This window comes from Narcine bancroftii, chromosome 12, assembly GCF_036971445.1.
Source record: "Narcine bancroftii isolate sNarBan1 chromosome 12, sNarBan1.hap1, whole genome shotgun sequence".
In the NCBI taxonomy this organism is placed as follows: domain Eukaryota; kingdom Metazoa; phylum Chordata; class Chondrichthyes; order Torpediniformes; family Narcinidae; genus Narcine; species Narcine bancroftii.
In genome coordinates this window covers 16190709-16204828 of record NC_091480.1, presented here as the reverse complement: position 1 = coordinate 16204828, position 14120 = coordinate 16190709, and the positions used below count along the sequence as shown (strand labels likewise).

The 14120-nt window shown below is 40.6% G+C and overlaps 1 protein-coding gene across 18 annotated transcripts in view; it reads left to right on the top strand.

The window, feature by feature from the left end:
* Nucleotides 1-14120, top strand: part of rhbdl1 (rhomboid, veinlet-like 1 (Drosophila)) — a 238116-nt gene that overhangs the window by 170900 nt on the left and 53096 nt on the right. For 17 of the 18 annotated variants that reach the window (XR_011347356.1, XR_011347355.1, XR_011347358.1 and 14 more), the window contains one exon: nucleotides 11258-11388. Coding sequence is in view for 14 of the 18 variants with exons in the window: in XM_069906200.1 (XP_069762301.1) it covers nucleotides 11258-11388 (131 nt within the window). In the remaining 4 variants the exon portion in view is untranslated. The remainder of the gene's footprint in view (nucleotides 1-11257; nucleotides 11389-14120) is intronic. The other variant, XM_069906198.1, reaches the window with a different exon arrangement.

Here is a 14120-nt window from a genome sequence, read left to right as displayed (position 1 = left end):
TTGTTTGTCTATAGTTTCACTTGCTAATCTTTTGATTCCACTTTCACAGCAAAATATTTTCAATCCATTTAAACGTCCTTCCCCACTTAAATCCTGTATTATGGATTGTTCCTTTTCTGTTTACCTAGCCAATTGAAACCTTACAGTGATATGAGCATTATTCCCTAAATATCAGGTTACTTTCCACTTCAAACTCCAGCAAAGCCTCCTTTGGGTCTGAAACAAATTGATTGATATTATCCTGAGCATATTCTTACCACTTCTGAATTCTTGCCACTTTCAAAATATTGCCATCACCACACACGATTTCTATCCCCCTGCCCATTTTCAGATTTCCAATGGGACCTTTGCATTTCCCTGGTTTATTCTCCCATTTCCATTAATATTTACTCTGCTTCTCACAGCGTTTTCCCATGCAACTATAAGAAATGCAACAACTGCACTTTTATCTTTTCCTTTCCCAACATCTAGGGACCAAAACACTTGTACATTTTCCAATTTGGTGCATTACATTCAGTGCTCACTAAATGTTCTCTCTACAATAGGAAAATGAAATAAAACACAAAGACTGTAGACACTGTGGTTGAAGTTAAAAACGCAATGCTAGAGAAACTCAGCAGGTCAAACAGTGTACTTTACATAGTAAAGATAAAAATACATAACCAATGTTTCAGGCTTGAACACTTCATCAAGGTATGAGCAAAATGTAGGCAGCCACCCAAACAAAATGGTGGGGAGTGAGATTGGGGGAGAGGGACAGGGGGAAGAGCACAGTCTCAAAGGCAGGAGGTAATATGTGGATAAGGGAGGGAGAGCACATCAGAAAGCAGGGGGAGGAAGGATGGCTCTGTGAATAGAGAGGGAAGGGGGAAAGTTGGAGGAAAATAGACAAAGGGAATGGGAAGGAATGGAGAACGGAGAGTAGGTTCGCAGAAACAGGAGAAGTCAATGTTAATGCCGTTCTGTTGGAGAGTGCTGAGACAGAAAAATAAAGTGTTCCTTCTCTAAGGCCGTGGACAGAAATGTCAACAAAGAAGTGTGACACAGAATTGAAATGGTTGGTCACTGGGAGATCTCTGTCACTGATGCAGACAGAGGGAAGGTGCTCAGCGAAACAATCTCTCAGTCTAAGTCTAGTCTCTCCAACGGGGTGGGGGGGGGAGTTGGATTGGACCCGTCAACGGTGGGGGGGAGGTGAAGGGTGCTGGCAGGGACCTACCTGTCGTTAATGCCATCTGCCCCTCCAATGTGGGGCACAAGGACGCTCTTTGTATTGCGTCAAGTGACACTAGACACTACTGACGTTTGACGCCTGTAAGTGACGCGGCTGGGGGCAGGCAGAGAGTCACTAGCGGACATTAACCTAAATGCTACAGATGCAGGAGGGAGTGGGCCAGATCTGATGCCCAGACCACATGGTGGGGGACAGCCTGCGGATACCCACCCACCCCACTTGGCACTGACCCTGGAAAGACAAATATTCATAAATAAAGATAAATAAATAAATATTGTTTCATGAACCTGAAAGTCTCAGATGCTTCGTGTGAGCAGCTCCTTTGGCCATTCACCGTTCTCACTGCCCGTGGGGAGAAGCTTTTTCTCAGCCTGGTGGTGTGGGCTCTGATGCGTCTATTTCTCTTTCCCAACGGGAGAAGTTGAAAGATGCTGTCTCCGGGGAGGTAGGGTTCTTCAATGACTTTGCGTGCCTTCTTCAATAATGCAATGATTGTTTCTGAATTCTATGCTTTCAGTTCACGATCCGACAGAACGTCATCTCTCCAACACTTAAATAATCCACTCTTTTGCCCTCCTCACAAATGTTCTTTTCTTTCTCTTTTCAACTCACCAGCCTTATTTGCCATGGTTAATGTTTCTATAGATATGCAATTTAAATCTCACTTTGATCTTCTCACGTTCCATCTTAGACACATCCAATTTAGCAGCGTACTGTTTGGGATTCAGAATTAGAATCAGAATTTATTGTCATGAACATTGTCACAAAATTCATTATTTTGCAGCAGTATCACAGTTCAAACATTTCTGGAAAACACATTTCAAAATAAATACATATAGTGTAAGAAAAGGGCAGCATGGTGGCGCCATGCCTTTACAGTGCATGGGACCGGACTTGGGTTCGAATCCCATGCTATCTGTGTGGGTTTCCTCCCACCCTCAAAAACGTACCTGGTTGTAGGTTAATGGGATGTAAATTTGGTGGCACAGACCCGTAGGGCCAAATTGGCCTGTTACTGTGCTATATGTCTACATTTTTTTTAAATTTTAAATTAAAAAAGCCAAAGCGAGTTTGTGTTGTGATTTATTGTTCATTCAAAACCTGATGGCAGAGGAGAAGAAGCTGTCTTTATATCACTGGGTGCTCATCTTCAGGCTCCTGCATCTTTTTCCAAATGGTAGCAGAGTGAAGAAAGCATGGCCTGGGTGGTGAGGGTCCTTGAGGATAGAGGCTAATTTCTTAAGACACTACCTCTAGTAGATGAAGTGGAGACTTGTGCCTGTGATGTCGCTGGCCAAGTTAAGAACCTCTGGATATTTTTTCCTGTTCTGAGTGTTGGCACCTTCATGACAGGCAGTGATGCAACCAGACTGAATGCTCTTCACAGTACACCTGTAGAGGTTTTGGGAGTCTTTAGTCTTCTCAAACTCCTCACAAAGTATAGCCACCGGTTACATCAACATGGAGGCTTCAGGACTGATTCTCAGAGATGTTGACACACTGGAATTATCTGGGATTATCAGTCTCTTTCATTTTTTTTACACTTGTCTCTCCTTTCTAAAACTGCATTCCATTGTCCTTTTCAAAGTATAAGTTAACGCCTGAACCCCACCAGGGCACTGAGTCCAGATCTGTTGATATGCAGCTTGTCTGGAACCAGGATTTTAGCTTCTATTTCTATTATCGCTTGCATGTAGCCTCGAATCATCTCAAAGTCCTGTTTCTTTGTCTCTTTCCAGCTCCCTAAAATTGCTTGCAGGACCTAGCTCAAGATTCAGAACAGATTCAAACTCCTCTGGCTTATACTTTCTGTATAGGGCTAGGGCACAAGAATCATTCAGCAATTAGCATTTGATACAGATGTACATTTAATGGGACTGAGGTCCCCTCTCTGATTTAGTCCAACTCAAATTTTCTATCAGGCCCCTGATATACTGCTTCCAGATTCATTGACGGCTGTTTTATTTAATTTTGTAGCTTTTATTTAATTGACTAATTTAGTTGGTGCGCATCAAATAGTTAATTAAATTGAGATTATTAACTCATTAAAGTATTACCTGTTCTGCTTTGCATTTCCTTTAATTTATCCATTGCCCTAACTTAGAGAATAAAAATAAACTGCGCTACTCATTAGCAAATCAACTTCTGCAATCCTGTAACGTTACTCCTTTATTTTTCTCCATCAATCTTCAAGTCTCTGAATTATATTTCTCAAACTGACATGGCCAGATGGTGTGATAAAGGAGTGTGTAAAGCCTTTGCCCCATCTTAATTATCCAAAACCATCTAGGACATGGATTCCTGATCCTTGGATGCCACTGTGCACTAAAGAGTATAAAATACTAAAAGGACCCTAAGTAAAACACCAAAGTCTGCAGACTCCATGGTTGAAGTAAATACACAAGGCTGGAGAAACTCAGCCGGTCAAAGTGTCTGTTATATAGCAAACTTGAGTCATTCATCAAGGTATGGAAAAATGTTGGTAGGCATCTGAATAAAAAGGTAAGGGGGAGGAGGGATGGCTCGGTGAATGGAGAGGGAAAGGGGTTTGGAAATTTGAGGGAAAGAAGACAGGGGGGGGTGAAGGGAAGGGAGAGCAGGTTAGTAGAAACCGGAAAAATCGATGTTAATGCCATTCAACTGGAGAGTGTCCAGTCAGGCTGTCCAAGTATCAATTAGAGTTTCTTAAAATTGTATTGGCAGTGGCGAAGAAATGTATTGGAGTTACCTGGAAGTCTGATTCTTTCTTAGAAATAGCTCATTGGAATACCAAAATGCATAGTTGTGTTCCCAAGGAGAACATTACTTACAACTTAAGGAATAAAATAACATGTTTTTGCCAGTGTGGGAATCCTACTTACAAACGTAGGATTGAATACTTAATAAATAAGATACTTAATCTGTTTATTTTTCTTCCTTTTATTGAAATTTAGATAAAAATAACTGGGCCTCTTCTTTGTTGAATTAGATTTCAGATCTTGATAGCACCTTCTCTTTTTCTTTCTTTTTCTCTTTTTTCTTTCTCTTGTATCATTCTCTTTTTTTTTACTTTTTTCCTTTTTCACCTTTTTCTTCTTCATTAGGGGTTTTGTTTGGGGGAGGGAGGGATAGGGGTCATATTTGGAACATGTATTAATGATTCACGTTTAATTACTTATCTGATGATAATTTGGTATTGTTTGTTGATAAAATCAAAAATAAAATATTTTTTTAAAAAAAGAGTGCTCAGATGGAAAAATCAGGTGTTGTTCCTCCAATTGTGTGATGCAGAACTGAATTTGTTGGCCACTGGGACCGAAGGTGCTCAGCGAAGTGATCTCCCAATCTGTGCCCAGTCTCTCCAATGTATAGAAGGCCACAAAGGGAGCAGTAAATCAGTCCTGAGGATACACAATTTACTTGAAAGGCCTTTTTGGGGCCCCAGACTGTGGTGAGGGAGGAGGTGTGTGCGCAAATGTGGCTCCTCCTGTGGCCACAGGGGGAGGTGCTGGAGGGGGGAAGGGGGCAATTGGTCGGGAGGGGTAAGTGCACGAGGGAGTAATGGAGGGAGCAGTCCCTAAGGAAGGCAGAGATAGGACAAGAAGGGAAGATGTGTCTGGTAATGGGATCCTGTTGTAAGTGCTGGAAATTCTAGAGGATAATGTGTTGGATGCAGAGGCTGGTTGAGTGGTAGGTAAGGACAAGGGAAATCCTGTGTTTGTTATGTCTGGGCAGAGGGGGCCAGGGAAGATGAGCAGGAAATGGAGGAGATGCAGGTGAGGGCTGAGTTGATTGTGATGGTGAAGAAGCCATGTTTGTGGAAGAAGGCAGACATTTCAGAAGATCTGGACTAGAGGACCTCATCTTGGCAGAGATGGAGAAATTACAATAAAGAATAGAATCCTTGCAGGGGATAGGGTGCGAGAAAGTGTAGTTGAGGTAGTTGTGTAATTAATGTTGGTGAAAAGCTGGTCTCCTGAGATGGATACAGAGAGATCCAGAAAAGGGAGAGTGTGTCTGGAGATGAACTAGACGAGTTTGAGATCAGGGTGAAAGTTAGCAGCAAAGTGAATGAAGTTAGTGAGCTCATCATGCTTTCATGAGGGAGTCCCGATGTCATCATCAACATGAGACAGCCCGATGTCATCATCAACACCCATGATGTGCTCATCAAGGTCTGCTAGTCTGCTCTGCTTTCCTCCCCCCTTCCCTTCCCCCTGTCTTCTTTCCCTCAGCTCTCCACCCCTTCCCTCTCTATTCACTGAATCATCCCTCCTCCCTTTACTTACTGCTGTGCCCTCCCTCCCTTCTCCACCTATTACCTCCTTGCTTTGCCTCCATGCTCCTCCCCTCACGCCTCCCCCCTTATCTTTTTATTCAGACTCCTGCCAATATTTTTCCAAACCTTGATGAAGGGCTCAAGCCCTAAATGTTGGTTATGTATTTTTTATCTTTGCTATATAAAAAGCACTGTTTGACCTGCTGAGTTTCTCCAGCATTGTGTTTTTTTTAACCAGGAGGACTCTTAAAGGTAATGATGGACTTTGGGCAGCTCTGTTGGTCCCTGATTAGCGGTGTGCTAATGGCTATGCTAACTGTGCCACCCACATCATGATTAGTTTTCAGAAGTGGGGTGGCACAGTTAGCATAGCCATTAGTGCAACGCTGTTACAGCACCACGAACGGGACCAGGGTATGAATCCCATTCTACCTATGTCTGCGTGTTATCCCTGGGGGCTCCAGTTTCCTCCCACCATTCAAAAATGTACTGGGGTTGTTGGTCAATTGGGTGTAAATGGGTGTAAATGGATCCCATGGATCGAAAAGACCTGTTACCGAGCTGTATGTCTAAATTAAATTATAGATTATAATTTCAAATTAGAAAAGATATTGCACACATGAGCACTGTGCAATGCCATAAATGTCGTTACTTCTGTCTACTAAACTACCACTCACATCACATCGGCTGATCTGAATTCAAAAGCCAGATGGAATTTATCACTAAACTTTCAGGTAGTTTATTAAGGTGAATAACTCTTCTGATTTATAATATCTGCTTTAAGAAGTAAGTATTTTCTTTAAGCAGAATGCCTTGCTAACTCTGTACATGTCTCTCACAAGATCTGTAGAATAATTCAATATGTAATGTCTGTTGAGATTCATGTACAGTAAAACCCCTGTTATCCAGAATTCAAGCAACTGGCAAGGAAAGTCACGAAAAATAAATACGTAAATGTACAGAAGTTTAAAACCGATGTGCCTCGCTGTTAGTTCACCAGCTAGTTCGCCATTCCATGCAACATGCAATCTCAAGCCACTGGAAAATTCACTTAACTAATTTATACCTTCCAATCCCCATAGGTGCCAGATACCAGGGGTTTTTATTGTATTTGCTAATTGATAGGAGATGCAGAGCTTTAATATGTGTTAAATGGAGAAGGCATTCAGAGTGAAGATAAATGTGTCGTCGACAGAGAAGCACTAACCTGTGAGAAAAGGTGGAAAAAAAATCTCTGTGCATGTGTGTTGAAATACTTGAGGAATCTTTCCTTTTAAGTCAATTGGAGATTTGATAGGCATGAAATTCTTTGTACTCAGTATCACCTTGAATGTGTTTTTTTAAGGTTCAAGTAATGATTGATTGCAATTTTGACGGTCTGTAATTGAAAACCCTTCTGTTACCAGTGGCTGGATAGAAACAACTTCACAATGCATCAGCACTAAGGTTAGGGTTGAAAGCGTATCTTTGTTCTCAGGAGAAAAATACTTCAAATATACCTTGCATCTGTTTTCAAACAATTACCTTATACATAGAAAAGGCTGGATATTAAAATGCCTCTGTCTATTTTACTATTTCAGCTCTTCATAGTGAATCAATGTCATCGATGCATGTGAAATGATGCTTTGTATTAACTATGTATGCTCAACCAAGTATTAAACTCAGCACATAACTTAAAAGGATGATTACATTCTAAATTTGTACCAATCCTCAACTTTATACTTAACATATTGCTGAGATTCTTTCTGTTCGCATTTTCTGTTTAAAATTCTGAAGTATAAATTGTCAGAGATTAAGCATTTAATGAATAGTGACACAGATATTCAAAAATGATGGCAAGGAGAAATCCTTCTGTTGTATCCATATTGATATGATTCAGAATACGTTCAGCAGCAGCATCTAAGAACTGAAGTGCGGCTAATGTCGCTCCTTTCTTAATGAAGGACTACAAGGATAACTCAGGGAACTACAGATGGTGAGACTGACAGCTGTGTAGAAAAGATCCAGAAGGAAGTTGCCAGGACTGGAGGATTTAATTTATAAGGAAAGGCTGGATAAGCTGGTAATTTTCTCCCTGGAAAATAGGAGACTGAGGCTGACCTTATAGAGGTATACAAGACCATGAGGGGCATTGATAAGTAAATAATCATAGTCTTCCCATGATAGAGGAAGCTAAAACAAGAGGGCATCGATTTAAGGTGAGAGGGAAAAGGGATCCAAGAGGTGGTAGGTATGTGGAACAGACTATCAGAGGAAGTGGTAGAAACAGGTTCAATTGGAATTTATAACAGATGTTTAGACAGGTTCACAGTTAAGAAGGTGTAGAAGGATATGCGTCAAACATGGGAAAATGGGACAACTTGTTCAGCATGGATAAGTTGGGCCAAAAGGCCTTCTTCCATACTATCAAACCCTATGACAATCAAAGCATTGTCCTCACAAAAAAAAACTGGAAAATACTTTCCTGATCTTTTGCATTATAAACCATACCATCCTTAATTAATATTATTGTCTTTTAAACTTTCCTCCTCTCACTTTAACCCTATGTCCTCTCATGTTTGACCCTGGGAAAAAGTCATCCATCTCTGATATTGTTGCAGCTTGTTTGGGTTTTTCCTGTTTTCTTCTTTTTTCCTCTCAGTGAGTGGAGGATTTACTTGGATTAACCTGCGGACTAAGTCTTCCTGTGCTACATTTCACAATTCCTACTTCTTTTGTCCACGTTCTTGCTCTCTAACGACTCCCATTCACTCACTTCACAGATAATCTTGTTTACAGTTTATCCCCATGGTCACCATAGTTTTACTTTTTCAGAGACTACTGCAGCTACCCCTACCCCCCTCTGGCACACATTAATAAGCTTCTTCCATTCTCCTTCCCAATGAGACAAGCTTCACTCAGAATTAAATGGAGAAATTTAGCTTTGGCTTTGAGAATATAAATCCCCGGTAATGAGAATGGAATCTCGTTATGTTACAGCAAGAGAAAATATAGATAAAGCTATGCTATATTCTCCAGCCAAACAGGTATGCATTTAAGATGAAAGCAGAAAGTTGAAAGGCAATATGCAGGGCACAGGATGATATGCGTCTAGAATGGACTGCCACAGGTATTGGTGGAAACAAACATGATAGTTTTGTTCAAGAGGAAAAGAGGCTTTTAGATAGACATATAAATATGTCGGGAATGGAGGGATGTGGATTATGTGCAAACGGAAGAGTTTTAGTTTAATTTGGCACCATGTTTGGCACAGACGTTGTTCTTGTGATGTACTGTACTATGAATAAGCGGAAATTTTAAGCTGATGCTGGATATCTAAAATAAGAACATAAAATGTTAGAAATATTATGCAGGTCAGCCGTTTTTGCGGAAAAAGGAACAGATTTAACCTTTTCGAATTGGGAAGGAGAATGGAAGAAGCTTATTAATGTGTGCCAGAGGGGGGTAGGGATAGCTGCAGTAGTCTCTGAAAAAGTAAAACTATGGTGACCATGGGGATAAACTGTAAACAAGATTATCTGTGAAGTGAGTGAATGGGAGTCGTTAGAGATCAAGAACGTGGACAAAAGAAGTAGGAATTGTGAAATGTAGCACAGGAAGACTTAGTCCGCAGGTTAATCCAAGTAAATCCTCCACTCACTGAGAGGAAAAAGGAAGAAAACAGGAAAAACCCAAACAAGCTGCAACAATATCAGAGATGGATGACTTTTTCCCAGGGTCAAACATGAGAGGACATAGGGTTAAAGTGAGAGGAGGAAAGTTTAAAAGAGATTTTTTCAGCAAGTTTTTTAATACACAGAGTGGCAGGAGCCTGGAATGCACTGCCAAGGGAGGTGGTAGAAGCAGGTAACATGAAAGAGGCATTTAGATAGCCACTGGTAAGGAACGGAGAGATACAAACCATGCATGGGCAGATGGGGTTAGTTTAGATTATCACCTAAGAGATAATCCTTAGGATCTGTTCCTAAACTATGTTCTATGACAGACACAAACAGAAATTGTTACCTGAAGTTGTTGAGTTCAATATCAAGTCCAGAACATTGCAATGAGGCCTTAAGAGAAGATGAAGTTCCGTTTCTCAAGCTTGCATTGGGACCATGGTAACAATACAGAAGGCCACAGACTAATAAGGTCAGATTTGGAGTGGGATGCATAATTAAGGTGGCAGACAGTGGGAAGTTCAGGAATACCCCTGAGGTCTGAACGCACCTGTATGGAAAGCATGAGTAAGAGAATGGGGTCCCTTGTCTATAAAATATTAGAGTCACTTGCGAATTCCGATTTCTCTCCGGAGCTATTCCAAATGCAGTGATCTGTCTTGGGGTACAATGACGCAAAAGTTGAATTGAAGGCATCTCTTTCCATGTCTGGAATGGATGGTAGATAGTTTGATTATTCAACGCTTGGAATACATGCGTAAACTCTTATTTGAACAATCTTGATTTGATTGTGATCTATCAAATTCAGCTTCACTTCTTGTGAGGGACATGTCCTGTTTGTTTGTCTCATCGTTATCTTTTTAAAAAAAAAATCCATTGTTTGACCACATCATATTAGTGACAAATCTAATTCTTCCTCCATAGATATGGTTAAATATGTTGGGGCAAAATTGTGGAACAAATGATGATGTCTGAATGACAAGTTTAGTTATTAATCTGTAATTCAGCCAACAAATTTTAGCAAGGAAGTTTCCCAGCAGATTATGAATCAACATTTTGCCTGCTCAATTTGCATATCTCATGTGTTACTTTTATTTTCCAGCTTGTCATTATTTATAAAGTTTGGATATAAATTATCCATTAAATTGACCACAAAAAAATCAGTTAGTAAATAATAGTGTAAGAACCCTTTTCATGTTGTGCTAATTGTTAATGACTGACAATTAATTTCTGTTGCCCAGAAAGTGATCAGTTATATGTGTGGAGTCTTATTCATTCCAATTGTAATCTTATTAGGAGCTATTAAAATGTCATATATTTGTTTCTGTTACACTTATCTTCTTTGTCAGTTTTCCCTTAATACAAATGTTCTTTTCTTTATTACACTTTATGCATTTAATTTGGCATCAAATTCACCCATTTTAATTCACTCTCCTTTTCTGCCCTTGCTCTATTTTGTCATCCCTAAAGTTCATGTTCTATGGAAGTAGGTACATTGTTAGATCAATCATCCACCAACATCCCAGGTTCTCGACTGCCCTTGCCACACTATTATCAGCTTGCAATTCCATCAAATTTCTGAGCAAAAAAAAATGAAATCTACATTTTTAGTTGTTGGGCATATTGCGAGAAAGCTCGCCTTACTCACTGAATACTTGAAACTGTATTGGCTTTTTACAATTAATTGTACTACAAACAGAATGTATGCCTCAATCTACCAATCATGTAGATTGACTGGAACCATGAGTGATTTTGCTGAAATATTTAAGGGTAAGGGTTTTGCCTCATAGCATTTTGATTAGTTTGTAGAATAACTGCCTGATTTTTTTGGTGTGTGATTTATTTTGACTTCAGTTTGGTTTATACTAAAGCCTGAAATCTGAAATATCTGTTATTTTATTCAATATCTGACATTTCTATTGTGGGCTGAGTGACTTTGAATCTTTATCTGTTGAACATTTAAATTCGGCAACAATATTTGCATGTTAGATTACGAAAATACAGTAGAGTTTTATTAAGAACTAATCAAAACTGGGAGTTGAGTTCATGCCAACAGTTGCAATGTTCAGAATTCTCAAACGCTAAATGAGTTTGCCTCTAATGCAGGTTTTATGGTTACTGCAGGCTGGAGCAGCTGGGGTTCAATGCATTTTTACAGTTGATGATTGGAGTGCCACTCGAGATGGTCCATGGGATCATGCGTATTGGACTGCTGTATTTGGCAGGCGTATTAGCAGGTGAGGCAACCCTTTGTGAATCCACACATATCAGTTTCATCAGGTAAGGCTCACATATATGTATAATCATACATACATAATAATATTACTCAGGGAAGGAAGCCTTTTTAAATTTATTTTTGGGATGTACCAATGGAATAAAAGACAACAAATTTTTTTTAAAGTTTACTTATGAAAAAAATGGGGATTATGATAGACTTCAAGCTGAACCTAAAGATAATTTCATATTATTTGTATCACGTAGGAAGTTGGAGAAACATTAAATTAACATTTTATTGAATTTAGCGTGTTTAATTGCATAATGATGCTGACACATTTCATTAGTTCAACTGACCCAAAAATGTTTTGCTGCTAATTTTCCTTTGTACTCAGCATCTGATGCCTCTCGTGTGTGTCAGTGTCCAACAATAGTTGGCCAGCATTGATGGATTCCAGTTGCCTTGATACCACATTTCCATGGTTGCACAGTCGTGGTGAAACCTTTCTCCAGGTTTGTCACTGATTCACTGAATGCACCAAGATCAGCAGGGAAGACGTCCAAGTGCGAATGCAGAAAATGAATTTTCAATGACATGCTGCACTTCATGGTTTTATATGCTTGAAGTGGACTTAAAATATGACAGGCCATCACAAAACTAGGTAATATCTAAAAAATGGTACATGAAAGGAAAGGTTTAAGTTGATTTTTGTGATCATCAGTCCAAAATCCTTAAAATATTCCCAAAAGTGTTCAGAACGAAAAATCTTCCTTTCCAGTGCAAATAGAATTGAGGTACAGGTCAGTTAGATAATAACTTTAAAACGGAATAAGCTTGGGATGCAGTTTCTATTTTAATTTTTCCACCGAAATTACAAACAAAAATAGGTCAAGTGAAATGAGACAGAATCATGTTTGCTAGCCAAATTATTATTCCAACCCAGGCACTCTTACCACAAACACATGCTGAGACTTGGTTCCATTTTGCTTATCACTTTCAGTTTTATTGTGATTGGTAATGAAAAAATATACTCAGTATTCTTACATATGGAAAAGCCTCAAATTTGTCCTTCATCTGAAGATGTACCTTGCATATTATCAGAGTGTAATGTTTCCAAACAATGTTGTAAAATATCATAGCCTTCACCACATAAAATTCCACATACTATGATATGTGATACGTGATGCTTTTACAAAGTCAGTGAAGCAAGGCTGCGTCCTCGCACCAACCCTCTTTACTATCTTCTTCAGCATGATGCTGAAACAAGCCATGGAAGACCTCAACAATGAAGATGCTGTTTACATCCGGTACCGCACGGATGGCAGTCTCTTCAATCTGAGGCGCCTGCAAGCTCACACCAAGACACAAGAGCAACTTGTCCGTGAACTACTCTTTGCAGACGATGCCGCTTTAGTTGCCCATTGAGAGCCAGCTCTCCAGCACATGACGTCCTGTTTTGCAGAAACTGCCAAAATGTTTGGCCTGGAAGTCAGCCTGAAGAAAACTGAGGTCCTCCATCAGCCAGCTCCCCACCATGACCACCAGCCCCCCCACATCTCCATCGGGCACACTGAACTCAAAACGGTCAACCAGTTTATCTACCTCGGCTGCACCATTTCATCGGACGCAAGGATTGACAACGAGATAGACAACAGACTCGCCAAGGCAAATAGCGCCTTTGGAAGACTGCACAAAAGAGTCTGGAAAAACAACCACCTGAAGAAACACACAAAGATCAGTGTGTACAGAGCCGTTGTCATACCCACGCTCCTGTTCGGCTCCGAATCATGGGTCCTCTACCGGCATCACCTACGGCTCCTAGAACGCTTCCATCAGTGCTGTCTCCGCTCCATCCTCAACATTCATTGGAATGACTTCATCACCAACATCGAAGTACTCGAGCTGGCAGAGTCTGCAAGCATCGAATCCATCCTGCTGAAGACCCAACTGCGCTGGGTGGGTCACGTCTCCAGAATGGAGGACCATCGCCTTCCCAAGATCATGTTCTATGGTGAGCTCTCCACTGGCCACCGAGACAAAGGTGCACCAAAGAAGAGGTACAAGGACTGCTTAAAGAAATCTCTTGGTGCCTGCCACATTGACCACCGCCATTGGGCTGATATCGCCTCCAACCGTGCATCTTGGCGCCTCACAGTTCGGCGGGCAGCAACCTCCTTTGAAGAAGACCCATCTCACTGACAAAAGACAAAGGAGGAAAAACCCAACACCCAACCCCAACCAACCAATTTTCCCTTGCAACCGCTGCAACCGTGCCTGCCTGTCCCGCATCGGACTTGTCAGTCACCAATGAGCCTGCAGCAGACATGGACATACCCCTCCTTAAATCTTCGTCCGTGAAGCCAAGCCAAAGAAGAAAAGAAGAATGGATATTAGAGCAACAAAAAATCTGCTGGAGGAGCTCAGCGCTTCGAACAGCACCGGTGGTTGAGGTTCTAGGCTCATATTTATTCTGCTTTTCATATGTGTCACCTATTTATTCATCAAAGTTAATTGGACTCTCTGCCACTATGCAAGAGAAAGCAGGGCTGAGCTTTTCTGAATTACAATGTAAATAGCTAAGCCTTATCATTCAGCCAATGCTGAATGAAATGTCTCAGAGGCTCACTTTGGAATTGGATACAGTTAAAATACGTGTGGAAGCATCTTGTGAGGATTTTAAACAATTTCAGGTTGCTTTTTTGAAATGTCAATAACAAATGGCTTCTAATACAGAAAAAGTGTTGGAGGTGGAAG